General features: G+C 39.5%; 1 protein-coding gene across 3 annotated transcripts in view; it reads right to left on the reverse strand.

Annotated features, from left to right (window-relative positions):
• Positions 1 to 25,400, reverse strand: part of LRP1B (LDL receptor related protein 1B) — a 776,343-nt gene that overhangs the window by 411,339 nt on the left and 339,604 nt on the right. For all 3 annotated transcript variants that reach the window (XM_081004634.1, XM_081004635.1, XM_081004633.1), the window contains one exon: positions 15,647 to 15,784. In XM_081004634.1, coding sequence (XP_080860760.1) covers positions 15,647 to 15,784 — 138 coding nt within the window. The remainder of the gene's footprint in view (positions 1 to 15,646; positions 15,785 to 25,400) is intronic.

The following is a 25,400-nucleotide window of genomic DNA, read 5'->3' on the forward strand; positions in this document are numbered from 1 at the left end:
ACCTTAGAAACTAACTAAGTTCGTTATTGGTATGCGCTTTCATGTGCATGCACACTTCTTCAGATTCCAATAACAAACTTAGGTGGCCTCTAAGGTGCTACTGGAAGGAATTTTTTAATTGAGTATCTTCAGCTGCTTCTTTTGTGAAATGTGCATTTTTTTGGTGCCCACAAGAGTTTCTTAGATTTTGAGATGTGCCACTGGGCCCAAAATGTTTGGGACTCTTATATACTAAGAACAAATTATAGTGTTCCTGTGTGCATAGTGAAATAGCCCAAACCACAGCACCCACACATAGGGAATTGGGCACCAGTATGGTCACCCCACCCCAAAAGGCAGCAACAAAGAAAAGAGTCCCTGGTCTTTTTAACTCAGTTCTCGTGTACCGTGATACATTAAAATAACAATTGAGATAATTCAAATTCCAAAGCAAATCTAGTTAACTGTCCCAATACTGCAAGTCAGAAGGGTCCATGAGTAGGAGAAGTTGGGATGTCAGGGAAATGGCCACTGTTTGCTTATTCAACATGTGTCTGGAATGGAAGTCAATCCAGCGAACAGGATTAGCATTTGCTGCTGCTGTTATTTCCAGCCGGCAAACCATCCATAATTGATGACGTTCCCCTCCCACCCATTTGCATTGTGTTTTTAGAAGCCAAATTGCAGTGGGATGGAAGCAGGTGGGGCTGACGGACCTGGGAAACCTTAAAATGTTCTTTGTTCTATAGTACAGCAGAGATTACCCGCTGTTGTCCCATAGAGATCACTCACCCACATCATATGCAGCAGCCTTGTGGTGACCTACTGTTGTTCGCAGGGCCGGGACACCTATGAGACAGGGTGAGGTGGCTGTCTCAGGTGGCAGATTTGCCTGCCAGCCGGCATGCCTGCCAACTTTCTTATACCCCTTGGCCTGCCTCAGGCAGAAGCTATGCTGGCCGCCAGCAGTGGTGTGCATGCATACAGTGGCATTTTCAGTATTGTCTAGGGTGCCAAAACATCCTGGACCAGCCCTGGTTGCACACACAACAATATCCAAGTGGTGTGATACTCCAGGGGTGCCAGTGCTTACTCAGAGTTTGGTTTCCATGGAATGAAAGTCAATGGGAACAGTGTTGTCTTTAGAATATATAGTTTTATTTACACATGTATACAACCTGAGCTTAGGATAGAAGGGCTCAAAGCATTAATAGTTCAACATTTGTTGCTCTCCCATCAGGTTTCTAGAGAGGTCCCCAAAGCCATAGCTTGGGATTTAGCACGTAGAGCAAGTCAAGCCTGTGTCCCTTTTCAGTTTCAGCCCAAGCTAAGGCTAGCTCAAGATCTATTGTTCTCCTACCCCTAGGATGACACTGAAACCAGCCAGGTGAGAGAGCGAGAAAAGCTACCCCCTCTATTTTCTCTATGGCCAACTCTTTAGACATGTGAATAGGGTGCTTAATAGACCCAGCTACAGCCACGCTAAATTCTTTGTTAAATTAAACTGGCCTGTCTACTTCAGCAGTTCCTTCTACGGTAGACTACAGCCTTACAGATTCAAAACCAGTGGCTTTAGCTGGGATCCACCATCACGATGACTGGAGCTGATGGAGTTGAACACTTTATGAAGGGTCAGGTTTTTTCCAACCTTGATGCAGATGGAAAGCCAGGAGAGAAATTAACTCGAATAAATGCAGAAAGAAAATTAAGGTGCATCCACCTGCATGCTGTATTTTATGAACCAGCAGCAAACCAATGGACACAGAAGGCAAGATTTCTATTGCTAACCCTACAGATGAAAGCTTAAAATGTTACTTTCCCCTTGTATCCTTATATATATTATGCAGGATTTCCCAAATGAATGCTTCTTATAATCTGGTGAATTTACCCTTTCAAATTAACTGCATGAAAGCCACTTGAGAATAGCTTCAGGGGTTGTCAGTAAGAGATCCCTGAAAATCAGCTTCATCTGCAGGAACCAATTTCAGGGGATAACAGTGCAATCATATGCATGTTTACTTGCATATACAACTGTATGCAATGGAATTTATTCCTAGATAAATGATTTAAGATTGTAGGCTAAATCTAACTCTACTATTATTAGCTACACAAGCTAAAATTTCTTCGCACATTTCCTCCTTTCTTCTCCCTTCCAGCTTTGTGTACAATCTACAAATTTTACTCAGATTCTTTATCATGTTGTCTCACTAATAATCTTGGTTATCACTTTTACAGATCATTTTCACACTAGATTTTGTCCTTGTGTGGCAATGAAAGATAATAGTGAATCATTTTCTTTTCTCTGTGTGTGTTTGTGTGTATAAAACAGGTAAGAAGATTGATATTTTAGGCATCGTAATTCATTCTGGAAGTTATTTCAGCATTCATTATGATACATATCTTCAGAGTGAAAGTATAGAGGACACATTAAGCACTGAAATGTCTTCATGCTTGTTAGTCAATACCTCTGATTAAACTGGTCTGTCAGAATCTGAACTTTTAAATATGAGGAAATTGCTATATGGATGCACTCCAATTAGCTCCCTGTGACCCTGGAGATGTTTTTTTTGCCTCCAACTCTTACTAACCCCAGTCATTACAGCAAATGGTCAGGCAAGATGGGAGTTGTAATCCAACAATATTTGGAGACCCGTGAGTTTGCCATCCTGGTTTTTTGTGAAGCACAGAGGGGGGCACATACTGTCTTGAGAAGACTAAAGCAAGATTAGATCTAGCTCCTCAAAGCAGTTGTTTGCTTTATGTAGTTTCCTGTATTTACTTTCACTTAAAATAAATAAAATAAATACATTTATATATACATTTATACATAAATTCAAAGTGGCTTACAGGTTACTAAAACTGACTAAAACAACTAACAAAAATAATAAAAAACAAAATTATTAAAAAACAAAACAGTACTCTTATAGGAGTGGGGAGGGTATGGTTTGTATGTACAGTGGTACCTCGGGTTAAGAACTTAATTCGTTCTGGAGGTCTGTTCTTAACCTGAAACTGTTCTTAACCTGAGGTACCACTTTTACATGGCTAAAGAGTTGGCCAATCACTTTTGTTGCCATAGTAACAACTACCTAGTGATGCTTCTATTACCTGGCTGGAGGCCAGGACATGCTAGCAAGTATGAGAACAATTGCTTAGGCACCAGACATGCTTGATCTCATCAGTAGCTGGGAACTGTAAAGACACAAAGACTGAGCTTACTTTGTATGCTAAAGCCAGAGCTATGATTTTTTTTGTGGGGAGCAGGACCTCTACAACCAACCTAATAGATGAACAATATATTTTGGGGTGTTAATGCCCTTCCATCCTATGCTCAGCCTGTATATGTGTGAAGTCTCTGGAACCTTCATTTCTGGAAAACCAAACCTGGGATATGTGCAGATCTACCTTGGAGAGTGGGACGCACATAACAGCACTATATCCTATGAGCATAGGTTGAAACAAAATTAAAAGGAGAAAGATAAAACATTAAGCCACCTAAAAGCTTGGTGAATAGAAGGAGCATAGCATCATGCCTGAAGCTTAAAAGAGAGGAATTGAAGCATACCTCTCTAGTGATAGAGTTCCATATTTTGGGTGCTGCAAGAGAAAAGGCCCAATTCCCTTCTGAGAATAGTGGAACGCACAGCGAGGGATTTATCTTTTTATTTATACAAATTTCTACGCTGCTCTTCAAGCAAGTTTCCTGGGCAGCTGTCCAACACACACACAGGCACAAATTGCATTGTGCTTTATGAACCCAAGCTGTATGCATGCTCCTAAAATCTACAGCAAGAAAAAATATTCACAATTAAATTTTGGACCACATCAATGTGTCTATTTTAACATCAAAGGAATTGAAAATAAAACTGCCACTATCGTAATGTCATTATACAAATTTGTAGTGCGACTGCATTTGGAAAAATGTGTACGGTTCTGGTCACCTCACCTCAAAGAGGATAGTATAGAGTTGAAAAAGGTTCAGAGAAAGATAACAAAAATGATCAAGGGCATGAGTCAACTCCCCTATATGGGAAAGGTTTCACCATTTGGGACTTTTTAGTTCAAAGAAGTTATGATTAGCAGGTGACATGATAGAAATTAATAAAATTATGCATGACATATATAAAGTGGATAGAGAAAAGGTTTTCTCCTCTCATTACCCTAGGGACGAATCTACACTGGTCAGTTAAAGCGTTAAGAATGTGTTATAAAAATGTGACACCAGAGGGCGCTGTAGAAAAGTGACTAGTCATCAATGTAAAATTGTATTGAGAGCTATACTACTTTTTTTACAGTGTTTTCCAGATCGGTGTAGATCCAGCCTAGAATTCATGGACATCCAATGAAGCCGAATGTTGGATGATTTAAGATGGATAAAAGAAAGTATTTATTTGCACAGTGCATAGTTAAACTATGGAACTCATTCCTATAAGAGGCAGTGGTGGCCACCAACTTAAAAGGAAAATTAGACAAATTCTTGGAGGATAAGGCTGTTAGTGGCTACTGGTCACAATAGTGACTTCCACCCTCAATAATTTAATTTATGCCTATTTGAAGTTTAGGCCCTAGCACACATCCAATGATGCTACCAGGAGCATGCCAGGGCCAAGAGACCTAAGCCTCTGTCCCACAGCCACCCCAAAGCTGGCAGTACAGTGGTAGAAAAGAGTTGCTAGCTTTGAATGTTGTTTATTAAATTTGAATGCTGCCCTCCATTCGTAGATCTCAGAGTGGCTCACAACATACACACTGCATTCATGTCCATGACTACTAAGAAATCCGTACATAGTTCTGGTAGTATAGAGCATAAACAAAGCAGCTGTGAATACCACCCCCCTCCAATCCATGTAAATTTGAGTCAAGGAAAGGGAATAGGTAGCAGCAGCGAAATGTAGCAGGAGAAGTATTTTGGGTCATTAAAAGTCTAGAGGAATCCAGACCCAATTTGGAATGGGCTCAGAAAGTTCAAATCAAACCCACACATAACCAAATCAAACTTAATTCCTATAACTGAACACGACCTTTTAACTTGCTCTTTTGTGTGTGTGAATGTATTTGAAATGTCACATTATAGCTATTTCACAGATGATATTTTGGCTGGTTTTCAAGTTGTTGAATTGATGTTGCTGAATATATTTGCTTTCGGTTCTTGTGAAATTAGATCTAAGAACAAAAAAACATATTCTTTAGCAGAGCTACACAACTTATTATGTGATCTACTAAAATCAGCACAGGACTTCAGACCACAAGAGAGTCAAGAAATCTGATTTCCCAGGGCTTTGAAAACCCCAGAAGTTATTAAGCACTTAGCAGGTCAAAATAGACCTTTTGGTTCACAATATGACTTTTTGTTAAATCTCCAGATCCATGACTGCCTTTCTCATTGACTGGAAGATAGGCTAAATCCCATTCACTCCAATATTGACACACTGGATTATGCTTGCCTATAATAACATATGGACAAACTCCGTCATGGATTCAATATCTCAGTAGTAAGGCTTCGGTGACCAAGGGGTCACATCAAAGGAATGGAAAAATTTAGTTCCATCGAAGTTGTCCTACATGTAGGTATGAAGTCACATATTCATTTTCCCCACTGAATAATGTTGTCTTAATAGTTTAATGATATATGACATTTCCTGAAATTAAAAAATAAGGCTTCCTCTCCCTCTAAGGAATATTGGCATGGTGAGAAGAATTCACTATTATTTAAATAAATACCTATTCAGAGAGGCATAAATTGACTTAAATATTGATGTGTAGCTTCATCTGAAATGTTGAGGTTCATAATGGTAAAATTATCTGGCTGAACAAAGCATCCCAAAATGTGAAGTCAAATCATTTGATCCTGTTCTATGGGGAAGGGTGTGTGTCAGACTATATGATGTTTAGAAGGATTTTGAGTCAGCACATGAATAATAATAATAATAATTTATATGTTATAGTGACGTAGCCAAGACAGATGCCAAGGCTTGAAATGCAATGCTTTAATTTTGGTTGAAAGTGTGTAATATCATTTCCAATTGAGAGGGTTATTTGCTTCAGCTGCGTAAAATTGACTGTAGTTGTGATTAACAATTTGGAGCTAAAGCCATTTGAATTATTGAACAAGCCATTCTACAGTCTTTTATAACCACCAAATATTTAATGATTAAAATATATTACTAGGCACTGTCTTGTTTTTACATTATGTGTATACACACAGAACACAGTGGACTTCTACACAGCGCTACACAATGTGGTTAATTATTTCAGATTCATATAGTTGCACTAATTTCTGTTTTAAAACTTTTCATATCTTAAAGTACAGGGCATATTTATGCATACTTGCCATACAAAAAGGGATAAATTCCTGGGTTAACAGCAATTCTTTTAAATCCTCCCCAAAAGTCAACAGTGTGAACCTCACCAGGAAGCACATTCTCATACCTTCCAGTATTTCTCTGATGAAATTAGGGACATCTTATTCAATAATAATAATAATAATAATAATAAACTCTACCCATCTGACTGCATTGCCCTACCTACTTTGGCCGGCTTCCAACAGATATGAAAACATATTTTAAAAAATTAAACATGAAAAAACTTCCCTATACAGGGCTGCCTTCAGATGTTTTCTACAGGTTATATAGTTACCTATCTCCTTGGCTCGGGGGAGGGGGGTCATCCTCCATACTCTCCAACATTTCTCTGATGAAAATAGGGGCATCCTAAGGTAAAGCGGACATTGCGGGATCAAATAAAAAACCGTGATGGCTTCTGTAAATCCGGGACTGTCTCTAGAAAATAGGGACACTTGGAAGATCTGCATTCTACAAGTGGGAACCACTGATGAAAAAGACTCTGTCACTGGGCAGCACTAACTAGACAACCCCCAGTGGTAGCACCACCAAGAAGGCCTCACCGCCAATCTCAGGGTCCAAATGGTTGATGCTGCGGAATGCACTCATTTAAGGCTTTGTAGGCTAGCACCATTTAGGACTTTGTAGGCTACCACCTTGAATTGGGCCTGGTAGTTCATTGCCACGTTGTGCTTGTCAGCCAGTTACTTGTGCTGGTCAATTACTTCCACTTTGCACAGCCACCTGATGAGAAAAGCTAAACTAAGTCAAGAAGTTAAGGGTCAGCCAGTCGGAGCACCTCAGCAACAAGAAATGAAATGAGTTGTTGAGGGAAAACATACAGTCACCCATGTTCTCTCTCTACAGCTCTAGAGAGGGGAGGAAATGTGGATTAGGATTGCAATGCAGAAGTGAAGGGTTAAATTTGTGACTCTTTGTAAATGGTTGTAAGCGGCCCTAAATGTAACTTGGGGGTGGGGGGGGGGAGGCAGAACACTTGGAAATGTACCTCCAGCATCACATCTATCTTAGGAATTTCAAGGAAGCTCAAAAGGATTTGGCTAAGACTCACAACACTTTTCTGTAAGGGTCCATGCAACACTGAATTATAACAATTTTTGTTACACATTTGAAGTTAACATAACTATTGGTCTTCTAAAATTCAGATGATGTAAACACAGGGCGCATAAATCATTTCTGAAGCCATCTGTTGTTATTTCCTTCCTCTTACTGCTGAAAGCCAAAGTAGAGAAGACCAGGCCTCCGGCCCTCCAGTACATTTCTCTTTTGAAAGTTTATTTTGTAGCAGAACTTTCGCAGTATAAAGTACCAGAGAATACACATGTATTCATAATAAGACAATTGGGGCAGAGTCTGTGTTGTTGTTAATCGAGAATTCTGTGATTCCTTCTAGCAATATTGTTCTTTTTTGCCAGGTTCACATTCCTCTGGGATCTCCAGTCTGTGTTTATTCTCTTACTTCTTGGTTTGCAGTGAATTCAGCTTCACTCAGAGATGAGAGGCAACTTTTGTGAGCTAGGTTTCTGAGAGTTTTGCACTACTTGTAATGAATTAAATTTTTAAAAGGTTTGGACACTGGCAGTTACAATCATCTTAGATACCTTCTGAACTTTGTTTAAAACCTTTGAGCCTCTTGAGGCTCTCTCTTTTCTCCCCATTAACATTTTAAAGAACACTGACCAAACTTCTGACAATCTCCCTCAGGACAAGAATAGCTTCTTCCTACCGTGCTCCTTGACAGGTCCTTTAAAGTCATTAGCGTCTTCTTTTTTGTTTTTGTTTTTTTTACTTCCTTCAAAGTCCACATGTATCTTTATTTCACCCTGAGCTTATAGCAATTTCCTCCAAACCTTTGAAGTGTGTCTTAGAAGCCAGCAGTCAATGCTGAGCCACAACAGCTAATATCAAGTAGTATTCTATGGGTTTGTTTCTCACATTTTGGATTGTTTGCCAGAGGAATGAGAAGACAAAGGCAACTAAAGGTCTTGGCTGGGAGCCAAAGTACTGCTTCAGAAAAAGAAATTTTTGGGCTTCTATTTCTCAAACCGCAGTCCCCTGTGCTGCATGGCAAATAATGTTTGAAACTGAGTCGACTTTGTAAAGTAGTTTGTGTGATATGGTGTAGCCCAAGGTTCTTCAATACGAAGTCAAAAATCCCACTGTGAATACCTTTTGTATATGACTCCCAACATTCATATTTGAAGTGGTGTTCTGGGGAAAATAACATTATCTATATGCTGAAACTAAAATATCTAACACATCTGAACTGCCCTCTTGAGAGAAGATTCTCCCACAGTTTGGTGGAACAGTAATATAGAAGACGACACTTACAACTATTTAAACGTATGAACTCCTAGAAATGGTTTTTGCACCTGATTATAAGAAAACATTAATTCACTGGAAATAGCTTTCCTGAAACATTTTCTGCTACCCCTTCAGCAAAGCAAGAATTGAATTTGTTATTTGCCTTTGGCAAGCAGACATTGAAACCATGAATGCATGCATGATGGAAATTGGACTCCTCTTTACTATCTCTTTGTGAATATATGCATTTTTTGTAAACAGCTCTAAAATAACATTGTATATTCTGTGTACACACTCTTCCTTAATATTTCCAGGTGGTCCCTACCACTTTTCTACCTTACCATTTTAGGTACGTTGTTCCTTCCCTCCCTGCCTTTTGCTGTCCTCTGATCTAACTTGAGATGTCTTCTTCTATGAAGTTGAACCTCAATTTCTATGTCAAGTCGGCTCCTGTCAGCTGCACAATGCTATTTCTGGGAGCACTGTTGCAGCTGGACTGCGAATGGCTGTTTGGCTTGCAGATCCACTCCAGCACCTACATCTAGGGATATGTTTGCAGGCTTTATATGCTTTGGCCATGTCCCCTGAGGGAACTCTAAATGGAGGGTGGCCCCACTCCTGTGGCATGGAAGTGTGGTAATGCTTAAAGTTAGGTGAAATGAGCACTCTTGGTCACATTTTAAGGTGAAGGGCATGTCTAGAGGCCAGCTGCTCTGAGTTGTGGGGTCATCAGCCTGGATATGGAACATTATCAAGGCTCATTTGCCACATCTGTCCAGATCTGTTGTGGGGCCTCCCTACTCAACATAAGGTGGGGCCAGGCTTTGGGGCTTTGCCTTATCTTCATGCCTCTTGGAATGGGCAGGGTTTGGGTCAGCCACAGTTAAAGTCACATTAGCTTCCTGCTCTTCTCCTTTCCCCTGCAGACATTATAAATATAATGTGATCCTAGTTCATCCCATCACTTATGCCTCACATCTGTACCTGGCTCCAGTCAGTACACTCTTAAGACTATATACAACAGCTCAAGATAGGAAGAGCTTCAAGAAAGCCAATACAAAGCATGCATTTTTATTTGCATTGTGGCCACAAAACAGTGGTCATTCCCAGGCCATTGTGTCCAAAATAGTTTTAAAACTGTTACACTGAAGGAGCTAGGAAAAAGAGTTGCTATCTTTAAAAATAAAAGAAGAATTATTTGGCTTGGCTCATCATCTCCTCATCTGCTGTGTAAGATGAAGAACTAATATATTTTTCAAAATACAATGCAAAAATGAGCAAGTCATTGGTATCTTATAAACAATATGCATTGTTTATCGTGCTCCTCAGACTTGTTCCCATATACTGTACATATTATTTCAGATAACCAAGCATCAAGAATCAGCTTTGAAAGACATTGAAGCTCATAATGTAAAACAATCAAACATGATAAAACCATTTTTATTCTCTGCTACCATGAAGAAAAGAATTTATGCAGTTTGCTCACCAAGAACAAAAGACAATTGCATGTATCTATAAGCTGACAGTAAAGAAATAGCAGTGCCATCACCTGTTTCATTCAGTGTTCATATGCATTACCTTTTTATGCTTCAGATACAAGCATAATGTAACCTTGCACTGAAAAGCACTCTGTCTTGTGTATGTCCCATTTAAAATGTTAATGCAATGAATTAACACAACAGTAGTATTCTCCCCACTGTAAAAATCCATTCAATCATTTAAATACTTGATACAAAATTCTCAAGAAAATTAATCAAATCCCCTCCATCTCCCACAAGACAAAAACCCTCATATTTAAAAGGTACATAAGTTACAAGAATGCTTATCTAAACTTTTATAACAAGGTTTCTGCAAGCAAATTGCAGAAATACATTGGATTCAGTTTATTTTGTTTATGTATTTATTTTATTCTTAGCACCCACCCACATTTCCTTCCTCCCAGAGACTAAGCAGTTTGACATCTTTCCTATATTTAATGGAAATAAGGAGTTACATTCAGTCCTTTGTGTAAGAAACCTAAAAATAAGTAATCAGATCACTGGGGTGGTATTCAACTAAGGTTTACTCAGAGCAGACACATTTGTTTTATTTATTTTATTTTACAGTGGTATCTTGGGTTACAAACGCTTCGGGTTATGAACTCCGCTAACCCAGAAGTAGTTGCTCCGGGTTGCAAACTTTGCCCCAGGATGAGAACAAAAATCGCACAGCGGCAGCAGTGGGAGGCCCCATTAGCGAAAGCGCACCTCAGGTTAAGAATGGTTTCGGGTTAAGAACGGACCTCTGGAATGAATTTAGTTTGTAACCTGAGGTACCACTGTATTTATGAAATCTTTATACCTCCCTACACCCACAGGTCTTAGGGTGGTTCACAAGATAAAATTATAATATAAAAACATAAAATACATAATCCAAATAAAAACAAAAACAACCCAATAACACCCCCAACACATTTTAAAAGGGCATTGGATGTCAATCAGCCAGAGGCCTGGTTAAAGAGGAACGTTTTTCCTGGCACCTAAATGTGTTTTATCCTGTGAACCGCCCTGAGACCTGTGGGTATAAGGTGGTATATAAGTAGTAGTAGCAACAACAACAACAACAACAATAAAGGCACTAGGTGAACCTTTGTTAGGCAAATGTTCATTGCATTCATTGAAATGAATGAGTTAAGACCACTAATTTTAATAGGTCTGCTCTGAGAAAAGTTAGTTGACTTACTCCCACAGCATATTGTTATGGGATTGTATGAGGCAATAATCCCCTAAAAGTCCTGGGTGCCAGCTTCTCCCCATAATTTCTCAAATTGGTAAATGTGAGGTTTGAAGTCAAGCCAGCTTCCTCAGGAGCTGGACTTACGAGAAGTGCCATCCCATAACAAAGTCAAGTGATAGCAGAGTCATTACCCTGACATTCAGCATCATACAACAAAGGGGGAGGTTGCCAGGGTAACAAGGGGGTGTGATGTCACTGCAGGAAAAGAGGGTGTTCTTTTACACTGAGGTTTTTTGGCAAGGCATTCTGGGAACAAGACGGAGGAAGTAGGGAGAACTCAATGCTCTGAGAACCCGGGGTGGCTGGGGCTATGAGAGGAGCAATGAGGGACGCTCTTGGGTATAATGTTTTGCACCCACTCCATTTTAGGCCTTAGGTGTAAATATGTGTAAAATGAACCATAATTCTGAAAGACGCTAGTCCCTGCTGTACCTTGATTTCCCCAAAGAAACATAACCCTGAGTGAGCATCCGGAACCCCCCTTACCAGAGCCGTCTTTCCCATTGGTCTTAGTGGTTCATTGCGCCAGGGCGCTGGCCTCTCAGGGGCGCCCTAGTGAGTGGGGAGCTGCGCTGCTTTGCCGACAGCCTCCCCTTTCCCTGCATGCCCACCAGCTGCGCCCCGCCAACTATATGGCTGGCAGGCATGCAGCTTTCTTCCCAAGCCTCTGCATCAACCCTGCTCCTGGTCGTTGTCCTCCTTCTGCCTCCTGGTGAAAGGCGGTGTGCATCCTTCCCGGGCTGCCTTCTTCGGTGCACCGACACCAGAGAGCATGTCCACCAGCACGTTTTCCTGCTTGATCGCTACCACGCCAGAGATTGGGGTGGTGGGGGAGGCAGAGGACAATTTCCACCCCCCCTCCCTTGTTTTGGAGTTGCTGGGGGGGCGCTGGAGGGATCTTTGCACCACGGCGCCGGATATGCTTAAGACGGCCCTGCCCCTTACATCTTGCTACCGCTTGGCAGAGATTGATATTGGTGTGTAACAATACAGGCCAGGTTCACTGCACAAGACAGTTAACAAGCAGAGACTCCTTCAGTACTTGGAAGGTGTTGCCTTGAGTTTGGAAGCAAAAAATATTCCACCAACATTCTATCTTTGATTAAAATCGTTTTTGTGTTTCTTAGTCATCACAAGCAAAGCTTGTCCTTATCACAGATCTTTTCTAGCAAATCTACCACTGTAGAGGGGTATCTGAAAACAAATTAGGGCTTATACTTGTACAGGATATTTAGTGTCAAACTGAGCATGAAGATACATGCTTGATGTATATATTATTTCATGTCATAAAACAAAAAGATGTAAGAATAAGGCAACAGCTATCCCTTTAATGTATACTCCTTTTCATGTGTTTGACTTTTAATCCATCTACTCCCTAGGTCCTACAGTAGCATTTATCTCCATGACTCTAAGCTTTTAAAGCGACAAACAAAAGCCATTATCTGTCGCTTGAATGAGCTCTTAGCTTCCTGTACCCCTTATTAAATTCTCTGCTATGCATATCAGTTGTGAATTACTGATCAGCACTGTTTTCAATTAAGCAGTCATGTGAATCTGAATTTGGTTCGCATGGCACTTCTTCTGGTACCAGTACCAGACTACATTACAACATTTCAGTCTTAATTTCCATCTGCAAAGTGGAAATAACACTAACATACTTTGCAGGGTTGCCCCAGAAGAAACCACAAATGGCATCCTAGTAGCATAAGTTGTCATCCATAGAGGGCTGTTCAGACATGAATCCAAATTGACAACTAACCCGTGCTTCTCTAGGATCTACAAATGGTCCCAAGTTACCAAGTAATTCAAATATTTTGCAATGAAAGCTTTAAATTTGAAAAAAGAACTTCAAAGCCAGGCGACCTAATCCTATATTCTCATGCACATACTGTACATGTTGTGCCAGCTGAGAACAGGTTACAATGTTAAGCTTCTTTTGTTACTGGTAGGGTCAGCAGAGCACCAGACACAGACATCAATGCAGTTGCAATACAAGTGGAGTGCTGCCCCTATTCCATGCCGTTGCACTATGCAAACAGCTTTTACTGACACAGAGGTGGAATCTACACACATATAAAAAATGCTGTGAAAATGCTTTTGAAAAATATATTGAATTTGGCATAGCTCACTATCACCACTTAGTGTCACATTTGTATATTGCACTTTACAACACACTTAAAACGTTTTGTTTGCAGCTGTGTAGCTGAGTCCTGAGGTAGAGGAATGGCAGCACTGTGGCTGGTATAATAAATTATAGCCTGAAGGTTTTCGGAATGGGCAACAGCACAATTTTTGCAGACGCACAAACTTTTGATGTTTTACACTGAATATTCACTTTTGAAATGCCTCCATATTTTAATAATTCATATTTTCTTTTGCAGATACAAAAGAGGACGAAAACCCATAAAGACCACAATAAATAAAAGAAAGCAATCAAATCAAGAACATCATTCCATGGGCCACTACATAGTGATTCACCCTGATTGCAGTTATACATTCTGAATTTATAAATTAGGCTTTTAAATGTTTTATTTAAATTTTACAAACACTTATTTCCCTTGAAATCAGCATTCATAAAGCAATTTCAGAATTTTGTTCTGAAATATACACGTTGCATAACGAATTGCACACTTTTTTAAAAAATGATTTCTTTAAATCAGAATAGTTGTATTGGATTTGCCAAGTACCTAACAATGGAAGCAATCAATAGAGTGACAACCCTGTATTTTTATTCAAGTTGTACAGATTTTGAGTGCCACTCTTTTGGCAGAGAACACAATCTATAAATATTAAAATAAAATAAATAGATCTAATGCTTGTGATGCTTCAGTATTTGTACATAAATAAGAACAGCTACCATTTTAATGAGCTGATTTATAACCTTGCAATGTTACTAATTAGGCTTATTCACTCATTTAGCAGTTTTAACAAACATATACGGGGGAAGGGATCCCAGGAGCATAATTCGTGTTGAGGGCTAAGACAAATTGCACTTTAAAAACTGCCAAATTAAATGAATTCTTTTCTTTTGACAACTGTTTGAATAGCACTTTATATCATAAAATGCTGACGTTTTCTTAATGCCATTCTTAATAGTTAATTAAAGATTCAAATTCTCAGAAATACAAAATGATTTGGTCTACTGAACCATTTCCCACTTTGACCACCAAAACAGTGTAGGGCAGAGAATAACATTAAAAACCTTACATACTTTATGTGTGAACATGTGAATGCCAACACAAAGCATTATCTGATATCGCACATCAATCAAATCCCTAAATGTGGAAGCAATAGTAAGTCTGCTATGGCTTTGCAGTTATGACTACTACCAAATATTTGCTCAAGGTAAGCCAGATGAACATGTATACACATTAAATATACATCTCAGGGTAAGCCAGAACGTAGAAACCAGACAAATGATTAGTGAAGAATCACGAGGAATACCAAGGTGGATATGGAACCACTGCTAAATTGAATCTAGTCTGGCTCTGAAGCAGGGGTACCAACTTAAATAAATATTTGGGGGTTAGGTAAGCCCCACCCTGCATAATTGATCACAAGAGGTGATGCATGCACACCATTTGAATGCCCTTCAACTTGTGGGGGGCAGGCTTCAAATATTTTATGAAGGGGCAAAAGGACCTTGGTGTTTAGGAGCTGACTCCTATGCCCTGAAGTGGGTTTAGAGAAGATGGAAGTGGGTTGATGAATGAAGGCGAGATACCAAAAGTAGCATGGATGACAAGCACACAGAGGGGAGTCAGAGAAGATGATGTTGGAAAGGCAAAGTTGGGTGCACTCATTTTATTTAACTGTGGCTACAAAAGGGGTGTTTCCTAGCCATTCATATTCTGGCAATATGTCATGGTGTGTGACGATGAGGACAGTTTATAAGTGGTAGCGATAGAACTGAGAGGAGGGAACTTTCAGAATCGGAAGAATTTTGTACAACCCCAGATGCCCCTCTGCCCACAAGCCCCATCACGTTTTATAACATTTCCTTGGAAGACGGGGGAAGAAAGCAAAGAACAGCCCCAATCCAGCTAAAGTTCAATAAAGCTGTTAGAAAGCTAAAAGGTTCTGATTAAGCATAGAAGTGGTGAAACTTGCATTTAATGTATCCACAAGAGTAAATCTAAAAGTTAAAAATAATACACAAACTCAACCACTATGACCCCTAAACTCCTGAAAGTGGGATGTTTCAAACCATCATCAAATTCACTTACCCCGACAATGTACGCCTTCATCATATCCATCAGGACAGTCATACACGCCATTGCAGAGTAGAGACAAGTGAATACATCTGTTGGTGCCAATACATTTAATATGATTCAGGGGACACTTGAATTCTGTTTCTTCAGGACCTAAAAAAAGAATAGATACAGGCTAATTAATATGCATTCTGATTCTGTTCAAATAAATAAAGATTAGTAAAGCAAAGAAAGTACCCTACTGTCATGTATTTGCATAATATTTCCACTTTAATGCTAGCTGCAAGCTTTTCTATGCATTTGTCTACTATGCAGCTTTTCTGTGCATTACCAGCAGAATTATAGTCTCTTAATAAGGATTAACATAATTAAAAGAAAATCAACTGTTTAAAGAGGATTATTTTTTAAAAATGAAGACTATGCAATTTATCATTTTTATGGCAGGTTTACTTTTCTCTAAAGATTACGGATGCTGAAAATTATATTTAGCAACGTTAAGGACAGTGTGCAGATTGTTTTAAAATATTATTCAGTTCTTATTTTTTCAATATGATTACAACACAAGCCTGCTAGTCTGTTATTTAGGAGACCTTAGGCAAGGACTTAACCATTTATAGCAGAAAAGGGTAAAACAACCTAGACAAAAATGCATTCATTATGACATATGGCAACATCAAGAACACCAAAATACTAATTATTATCGTGCCTTGGTAAATTATTGTTTTGTGCCCATTTGCTATGAATCAGATTATGTGCCTTAAATTAGTAATTGTGAGGCACAGCCCATTGGTGTGACCCATCGCGGACCCTCCAAGTCCAGGGATGTCCCTGATTTAGAGAAACTATCCCGGTTTCTGATTTGATCTTGGAATGTCACACTTTTCCTAAGGATGTCCCTATTTTCATTGGAGAAATGTTGGAGGGTATGGAGTTATCTGACCCCCAAGCCGTCTGAAGTCAATCCTGTATAAGGAAGGTTTTTTAAAAAATGTTTAATGTTTTATTATGTTTTTATATATGTTGGAAGCTGCCCTGAGTGGCTGGGGCAACCCAATAAGATGTGTGGAGTATAAACAGTAAAATTATCATTATGGAATGGGATGTCCCTATTTTCATTAGAGAAATGTTCGAGGGTATGCCATTGTATTTCTGGGTGGGTTGCACAACTGGGAGGTTTTTTAAATGCCCTCCTCCATTTCCAGGGGCTGTTTCACCAAGCCAACAGTGTAACAATACTGTTCTGTAGCCCCTTTAAAATTCAGGATCACTCTCTCCCTCTGTGTCTTGCTTAAATTCTGTTTGAATATATACTGCCAGCATATGCCCATACAATATACACTTGTTAACTATTGATGTAATATTCTTGCATTTTCTGTTGTAGAGCAGGAAAGTAGAAGGGAGAAGTAGGGATGGTAAGGTAAAGTTAAGTCACAGATGGGTCTCAAAATACTAAGTTTATAGGTAGGCCTCACATCAACATGTTTGATAAGTGCTGCATTAAATGTTAAGTTTGTTTGAAGTCCTAGATTCAGGAAATCTAACTAGCAGCCTGAAAGCTCATTCTGGTCCCCATGGGCTTCCCATCTGGTCCCAACATAGCTCATAATCCACAATTGTGGTTCATGCAATAGCTCCGATTTAAACAAAGGACAGTTTATCAGCAACTTACAGAGGGTAGCTCTGTTAGTCTGTTGCAGCAAAAAGAAAGTACATTGTGGCACCTTGAAGACTAACAAATTTGTGTGTACACAGCTTCAAACACCAATGGTAGCAGCACACCAGAGCCAGAGTAAATGGTAATGTGTACACAGTTTTAGGGGGTTTTCCCTAGAAAGGGTAAATTTGGATTAAACAGAGGGAAATACAACCTGGCATTTTGATGCCAACAATGTCATTGTATGCATGAGGAGCACTGAACACACAAGGAAGACCCATCTCGATGCACACTGAGCCAGCCAAAGATGGATAAAAGGAGGAAGAGTTTAGTTCTTTTTCACATTACAGTGAAAATCAGAAAAGTTCTTTTATTCTATTGACAGAAAAATAATTTGCATCAGTCTTCCACAAGATTACCTTCCACTGTACTAAGTCAATTGGCTCTTATACTTCCTTCTGCTAAAATATACAGACTCTCCTATAAAGAGAATGAACATTCTGAAATCTTTAAAATATTATCTGACTTATCCCCCAGTGAAGGGGATCACACAACTACTTGCAAAAGCCTATTTGTTTGTGAACAGGGGATGGTTTGAAGTGAAGATGAATAGACTCCCAGAAATATATATTAATCATGAAACTACATTTCCAAGGGGAATTTTTTATTCTGTTTACAAAAACAAATAAGCAATAGATTAAGAGGGCTGATTAACATACAAATGTGATTATTCTGACATTGAGTGGTCTGGGTATATGTAGTTAATATTCTTTCTTGGCATATTGCTCTCTCAAGGCCAGGTAATATTGTAAAATAAAGTTATGCTAGGATTGAGTGAGAAAGCCTGTAAGCAAAGGGTTGGTTCATCCCTCCTTCCATTCAGGGTCTCCTCATCGTAGGGGTTTTCAGTGCTCTGATGCTGGAAGAGGAATGCACTCAGTCAATCTTGATAATTTATTTCCTCCGTACAGAAGATACTGGGAGAAAATATCCTGACGTAAGCAACTCTATAATGTGCTAAAGATGATCTTGTGGCCAGGATAATAGCTTGTACTATGTTGCTATTCCTAGTTAACCTAGGCATCATACATTTAAGAAAATGAAGGTAGTTTGCCTGAGCTGGACCCCTTATGTGTTTTGTAGGGTTTTGCAGAGTAGGTCAACACAGCTGCAAAAGTATAATTATAAAATTTCACTCTAAATTTAAAATGAGCTTTGCATGCCTTTAGGTTTGCCAATATGTGCAACCATGCAGCTATTCAGAGGGGCATGGGGAGGGGCCTTGGGTTAGGAGACTCATAGTGACTAGGCTGCCATAATGTGAGTGACACCAGCAGGCAGAAGAGAACTGGAATTTAAGAGTTCATGCACAGTGACGGAAGATTTGTGGCACCCTAGAGCTGCATCCCTGTTCATGACAGCTTGGTGATGCATAAAGTCATCAGAATTCCATGGGACTTAGTTCTCAGAAAACATGTATAGCAGTGATGGCCAAACTCGGGCCACCAGCTGTTTTTAGACTACAATTCCCATCATCCCTGACCACTGGTCCTGTTAGCTAGGGATGATGGGAGTTGTAGTCCAAAAACAGCTGGAGGGCCAAGTTTGGCCATCACTGATGTATAGGATCAGACTACATGTGAAAGGCAGATGTGTGAAAGGCCACAGCTAAGCTCAGATAATTGCATGCTTTGTGTGTGTGTGTGTGTGTGTGTGTGTGTGAGTGAGGAATGACTTTAGCATTCAATAAAGGGGATGGGCAAACAGGAGCACCCCGACTGTAGGCTGCAAAGAAAGATGAAAGCTGCCTTTGCTACCTCAACATTCTGCCCAAGGTTCAGCAGGAACTCACCTTAGGGCACAGGGAAGTCAGGGCAGCAGAGAAAGGTTTGGCACTCCCCACCCTCAGGGCACTTCTCCTCAATGTGAAGCATTCCCCCACCCCTAGGGAATGGACTGGGACTACGCACTCTCAGCAAGAATTACTGTGGAAAGAGCTTTTACCTTTCTTACTGGGTTTTGCAAAGGTCTCACCTAGGCTCTGGAAGTGGTATCTTGGAGAGACCTGCAAGATCTTGTACTGGCTACTAAAGGCAAGACTGCTCATGTGAGGATGGTTTCAGGGGCTCCTTCTGACTATAAGCAATTTCGGTTTTACATGCTACCCCCTGGAACGTAACCCCCATGCAAGATGTGATCCTAGTAGTATTACAAAAAAAGGTCAGTACAACAATGGAGTCAAAGTTTTAAAGCAATCAGAAAAAATGTCACTCTACTTTAAATTTTTCAATGTTGTTTTTGTCCCTACATATCCTCCTTCCTCAATAAAACCACATCCTTCTGCTACTGGAACAGTCACATTACAATGAGAAGACGGAAATTATGTTCTCTCTCGAAATGATCTCATATATGACCATACAACATAATTCAATAATACATAATGCATTTGAGGACACCATGTATCAGGGAAAGACAGTTTGATATAAATCGTCTCAGATTTTAAATTGGTTTTTTAAAATAAAGAAATACAGATGAATCATTCTTTCGAGGGCTCACATTCTTTGCTGTTCTATAATTATCCCCTCTCCCTGTGGAAGTGCATATAAAAGTGGTTCTTAATGCAAGTTTTTGCCTGTCTGTGTTTGTACATATGCATACAGAAAGTAACCACTATCATTTGGAAGTTTGGAGTGTCATGAGACAAAGATTCTTGAGAGCAGAAGAAGTAAGGCAAGGCCTACAAGGCTTACACAATCATTCAAGCCTAAGCCTATTAACTGTTAACAGCAAACTGCTAAGTCACTGTGACTCGTGACCCATCTTGAGTGATGACTCATTCTCCCTATAAAAGCAGCCAGCCTCTCTGTGGGCCTCAGTGTCTGTCTGTCTGTCTAGCTCAGTGTGTGTGTTTGTGTTGTTCCAGACAGAGTGGCTCCAGGACTCCAGTTAATCAGCAACTAAGACTGTGCCTCTGTGAAGAGACAGATATATGCTCTGAGCACTCTGTGTATGCTCTTTAACTATGCTGTTTATGAACAACTTTATTTTCTCTAGTAAAAGTTTTATTCTGTTTATGAAGAAGACTCTGTGATTAATTTATCGCTGCGTGACATGGAGCAGGTGGTCATTCTTCAAATGATCATCCCATAATTAAGTGAAAGAGTGTTTGAGTTGGCTTCCTGGATTTTATCTGAAAAATCAATCTTGTTAAGTCAGTCTACACATGTTGGACTGTTCATACAGTATGTGTAGCTCACATGTATAATTTGGTAATGTGAGGGATGGGGGGAGGTGTGTGGGGTGAATTGGGAGGCACTGTGTCTTGTCACTCCTACCGTGCTCAAGGGGGCCAATTGGATAAAGGATTGCCATATCCATCCCTGGGACAGAGAGAGAGAGAGAGAGAGAGAACGCTCTAGTAATGTTACCTACAGCTTTCTGTAAAGAAAGTAATTTAAAATCTTTATTTCATCAATATTTCAAATCCAAATCGATTTATCCACATGTGCTTAGCTTAATATTGTGAGGTACTGACTTGTCCAAGAACTTTAAAATCATAGGGAACATGGATCTCCAATGAACACACACCCAACATGAGCGTACCACAGTCCCTATATCTTCAAATGTTTTCTTTTTAAAATCAATTTGCAAATAATTACTCTGAGCACAAAATGAATCAGCTGCCTTTCCTACCCTCAGCCGTGCATTGAGTGGTCAGAGGGTGGCAGGGTGCCCATGTAGTGACCTCAGAGATGGGAGTCCTTCTGGGTGAGAGAGGAGCTCTCCTTCCATTGACCTTGGATCTTTGTAGTTCCCCAAAATGCCAGCCAGGACCTCACCTATCACAAGTCTTCAGATGCTTGTCATAATATCCTTGGTACTGGCAATCAAAACAAAAGTTTCTCTGCAGTGGTTTTCATAAAGCAAGCACCTATGGACTCTCTCTGCGGTATTATCTGATGAAGTTGATTAATGACTGTAATTAAGATATTTAAGCTAGAAAGAGCAATCCATACAACTACCATTAGAACTATGTTTTGGAAGCATAGGCTGAAATGGTAATGCTGTACTCCTGAAGAATACAGTATTTGGGCAATTGAATTTAAACCCATAAACAGGCAGTGGAAGGGGAATTCAAAGGGGTGCAAGCCTAATTGTCATGCACTATACACAGCAAATTAAAGGACTGAAGCTAAAGTCTGGGACACACTCCCCAGCCATGCCCAATTGCCCTTAGTCTGAAAAGGGCTGCCTTACTCACCCACAGGGCTCTGTGTGAACTATGACAGCCCCTTTCAGACTAGTATCAATCATACATCCTCCTGCACATTCCCATTTGACCGTTCATGCATTCAAACTGAATGTCTGAAGACAGCTTTGGTGAGGCTTAAAACTGAGTAAACATGGAAATCTTAACTGTTTGCACAATGTAGAAATTTTGGGAGGAAGAAAGCAAAAAGACAGTAAACATTCAAGTACTGGGGGGGGGGGCATAAGCAAGTTGATAGTAAGTGATAACAAATATATCAGCATTCTCTTTCTAGAATCATAGAACTGTAGAGTTGAAAGGGCCCCTGAGGATCATCTAGCCAATGCAGCAATCTCAACTACATAATGCATACAGAAGCATGGTGTCTAAGTCTAAACAGATTGAAAGTCCCATTCATAACCAATCCCTTTTGCATAGTTCTATGCTATGTGCTGCTGTTTGCAACGATATTACCATTTAACTGAGTTTGGGAGCATCTCAGTATGATGTATACTTTGTTTAGTCCCTTTAAATAAAACAATCATATCTGTATTGTATTTGCATTGCAGCTGACTGAAGGATCCTAGCAGCACAACGACAATGAGCTTCGGTCTCAACAAACAACAACAAAAGAGAGAGCACTATGACAAACAATAGATGATGGCAAGTATTACCTGCAAAGCTGCAAATATAAAAGTTACAGAACTAGACCTTGGCTTCATTAAATCATTTTAGCTTTGTTCAAGTCATTGGAGCACCTCCAGTTTACAGCACCCCAGGACGAGCTTAAAGTAAATTGTTCTCTTTGTAACAAAACAATGAAACAACTGCATACATATACTCTCAGAAAGAAGAAACTGTTTTGGCTTTTAGTTTTGTTTTGGTACATTTCACTCCAAGTGAGAGCTTCCAGTTTCCATCAACAGGATGCCATTCATTCTGGCTTATGCTTAAAGTGTTGCAGTACAATTAAGCTGTTCCAGACTTCCACATAAATGACCCGTTCAAATTAACTTGAGAAGGGTGGTTGTATTGGCATCAGAGACTTAATGGCTTGAAAACGGTAAATGTGTATCTAGGCCTGATTATTGTACAGTAGTGACACAATAAGATCTAAATGAATGGACTGTGTCCTCCTACTGTGCCTACAGCTTATTTGTGCAACTTAATGATCAAGCCCAACCACATTCAGTTTCAGAGTGAATGACACAGACTTATTGGAGATATTAATGCACCCATACTTGCTGATTGGTTCTTTCGTGCAATGGTTTTCTTCCAGTCATTGTCTAATGAAAGTGAGAAAGGTGAAACCAATCTTTTGCATACTTACTTGGAATCAGCTCACTGATTTCAACAAGACTTACTCCCTAGTAAGTGTGCATAGGATCAGCGCCTCAGGGGCTTGAAAATAAATAACCCAGCTTAAATTTCTAAGATGCAAGAAGAGCTTTTAATGCAGGCTGCTGTAGGCAATCTCCAACAAGCACCAACATTCTTCAATTTGGTTATGTCTCTTTTCTCTTAGCCCTGCTTTCTGCATGTAATTTTCCAAACCATCATTTCCACTTCCCTCTCACCTGATATTAGTGAGAAAATAACAGACATTTGTTCAACTTGTTTTCAGCCTCAGTTTGCATTACTTCCATTTAAAAAAAAAAGAAATTCTTTCTCCCATTGTGAATAACATTTTCTCTTGTAATGGATCCTTGGTGAAGTTGGAATTGCTTGAATGATTTGCTCTAACTGCTGTAACTACATTGATAGGTTTTAACTTTGTGGAAAAATTTTGGTCCCATGGGGTTTTCCTCCTTTTTAAAGCTATGGAGCTGATAGTTTTTATTACTGAGGAACATAAAGAAAGGCAAATGGAAATAACACATGAATGATTAGGCAGTGCAAGTGTCTCCCCACAGCATGTTGCAGTTAAATGTCCCAAACCAATGAGAAGCATCAAAAATATATATGAAGGCATATACTAATAGCAATTTCAAAACTCTGTCAGTCCTTATGTTGCCAAAATGTTACCATCTACAACTAAAAGAAAGGTATCTGCTGGCTTAGGAGGACCTTAAGGCTTGTATAAGTATGAATCATCTTGGGGGGGGGGGGAGAACTCTGGGGAACCCCATTCTCCCTCCCCAAGCCCAGAGTCTGTTCACTGGAGAGAATAATGCAGACAATCTGTTTAGGAGGGAGGGATGAAAAACTAGGGGGAGGAAAATGGAATGGACTATTGACACTGAAAGGACATTGAACAGAAAGACCCCACACTGCAACAATTGTACATTGTTGTCTTAAATTAAAAGTATTATTTTCTGTAACACACACACACACACACACACACCCCAGCTTAGAACTAGAGTGATGACCAGGCTGACTTGCTGTTGGGGCCAACAGATTGGGATATGCAGGCTTTGAGAGTAACCTTCATTAGATGCAGTGAAGTGCCAAAGTGATGAGATTTATAAGGATTATCTGGCAAAAACATAGGTACAAAACCATAGCAGTAGTTCAAAAAGAAGGAATGCATGTTTCTTTAAGATGCAATAGGAACAAGGATAGCTAGAAACCATCCTCTTGAGAAATTTCACTAGTCTTAACTTTGCTTGAAATTCACATTTTTCTCAAACCAAACATTTCCATTTCTCCCTTGAAATTTTGCTTTAAGGTTAATATGAATGGCAATTCTAGGACCAGTATTGGATTTACACCAATTATTTGCATTACAAATGTTAGGAAGTGGCATAAAGCAACCATTACAGTCATGGGTAACTATGCTCCTTAAGCCGTTTTTAAATGGTCCTCTTCTTTGAAATCATTTCCTTGCTCCGCCCCCCTCAATTTGCTGGATAACTGTGTTAAAAGTTTATCCCCCCCCCCCTTTACCTATGAATGCCTTCCTAAACCTTTAAAATGTTTTCCACTCTGAATCTGCCCTAAAAAGAATGCCTATAGTTCAGAAATCACATTATTGCACATGCACATTGCAGTGGATGATGCTAGCTAATAAGTAACATTGAGCAGTAACATCATTAGGGGGAAAAACAGTTTGGCATTTGGAAAGGAGCAATTAAGAAATCGCAAGAGGATGCAGATTGCCTTATTGACTAAATTTGGTTTTTGAATTCTTAATGCCTCCTGTACATTATTTTAGGAATCTTACTTGCAAAATTAGAGTGTGCCTCTAATCTTTAGTTGAAAAAATATCTTCAGAATTATAGTTAATTAAGTCAAAGTTAGCCTGCACATTTTTCTTAAGGAAAAAGAGAAACCAGAAACGTAAACTGAAACCTACAGTTCACACACATGAAGACTGAGAAGCCCCTACGAATTGCACAAGAAAGAATTCTTCAGAGCACATTGTCCAACCATTTCAAGAACAAAATTGTGAACCTCTGCAACTGAATTGAAAATCAAAGAAAATGTGGCAAAGACTTCTTTAGCTTGCAGAATGCTTAAATAGCTGCTGGTATTCTTTATATTCTAAGAGACTGACATAAAAGCTTTGTTAATGGATTTTTCTGGTGATTTAATACAACACACTAAAAGCAGTGTTTAATGCCTGTTGTAGTAAGAAATGAATGTTGTCTCATGTAAATTGTCATTCATTAGTTATAAGGAACCTATTAGTAATTTTAAAGGGTGTTTTTTTTCTCTTAAACTTAATTAGCATCACACATTTTGAGGCTTCCTTGTGTCAATTGTTGTAATGATTTGGTGTCTGTGCATGCTAAAGAATGGGCTGATAATAAGTGCCTCAGCTTGAGAGAAATGATAGTAAGGTGAACAAAAGGGTGTTAATTACCCATACAATTAAAATGTCCAATACCAGCAATATTGTAACACTTCCCCACTTATGGTTCGGA

This window comes from Podarcis pityusensis (genome assembly GCF_964106645.2).
Source record: "Podarcis pityusensis genome assembly, chromosome: 1".
Classification (NCBI taxonomy): domain Eukaryota; kingdom Metazoa; phylum Chordata; class Lepidosauria; order Squamata; family Lacertidae; genus Podarcis; species Podarcis pityusensis.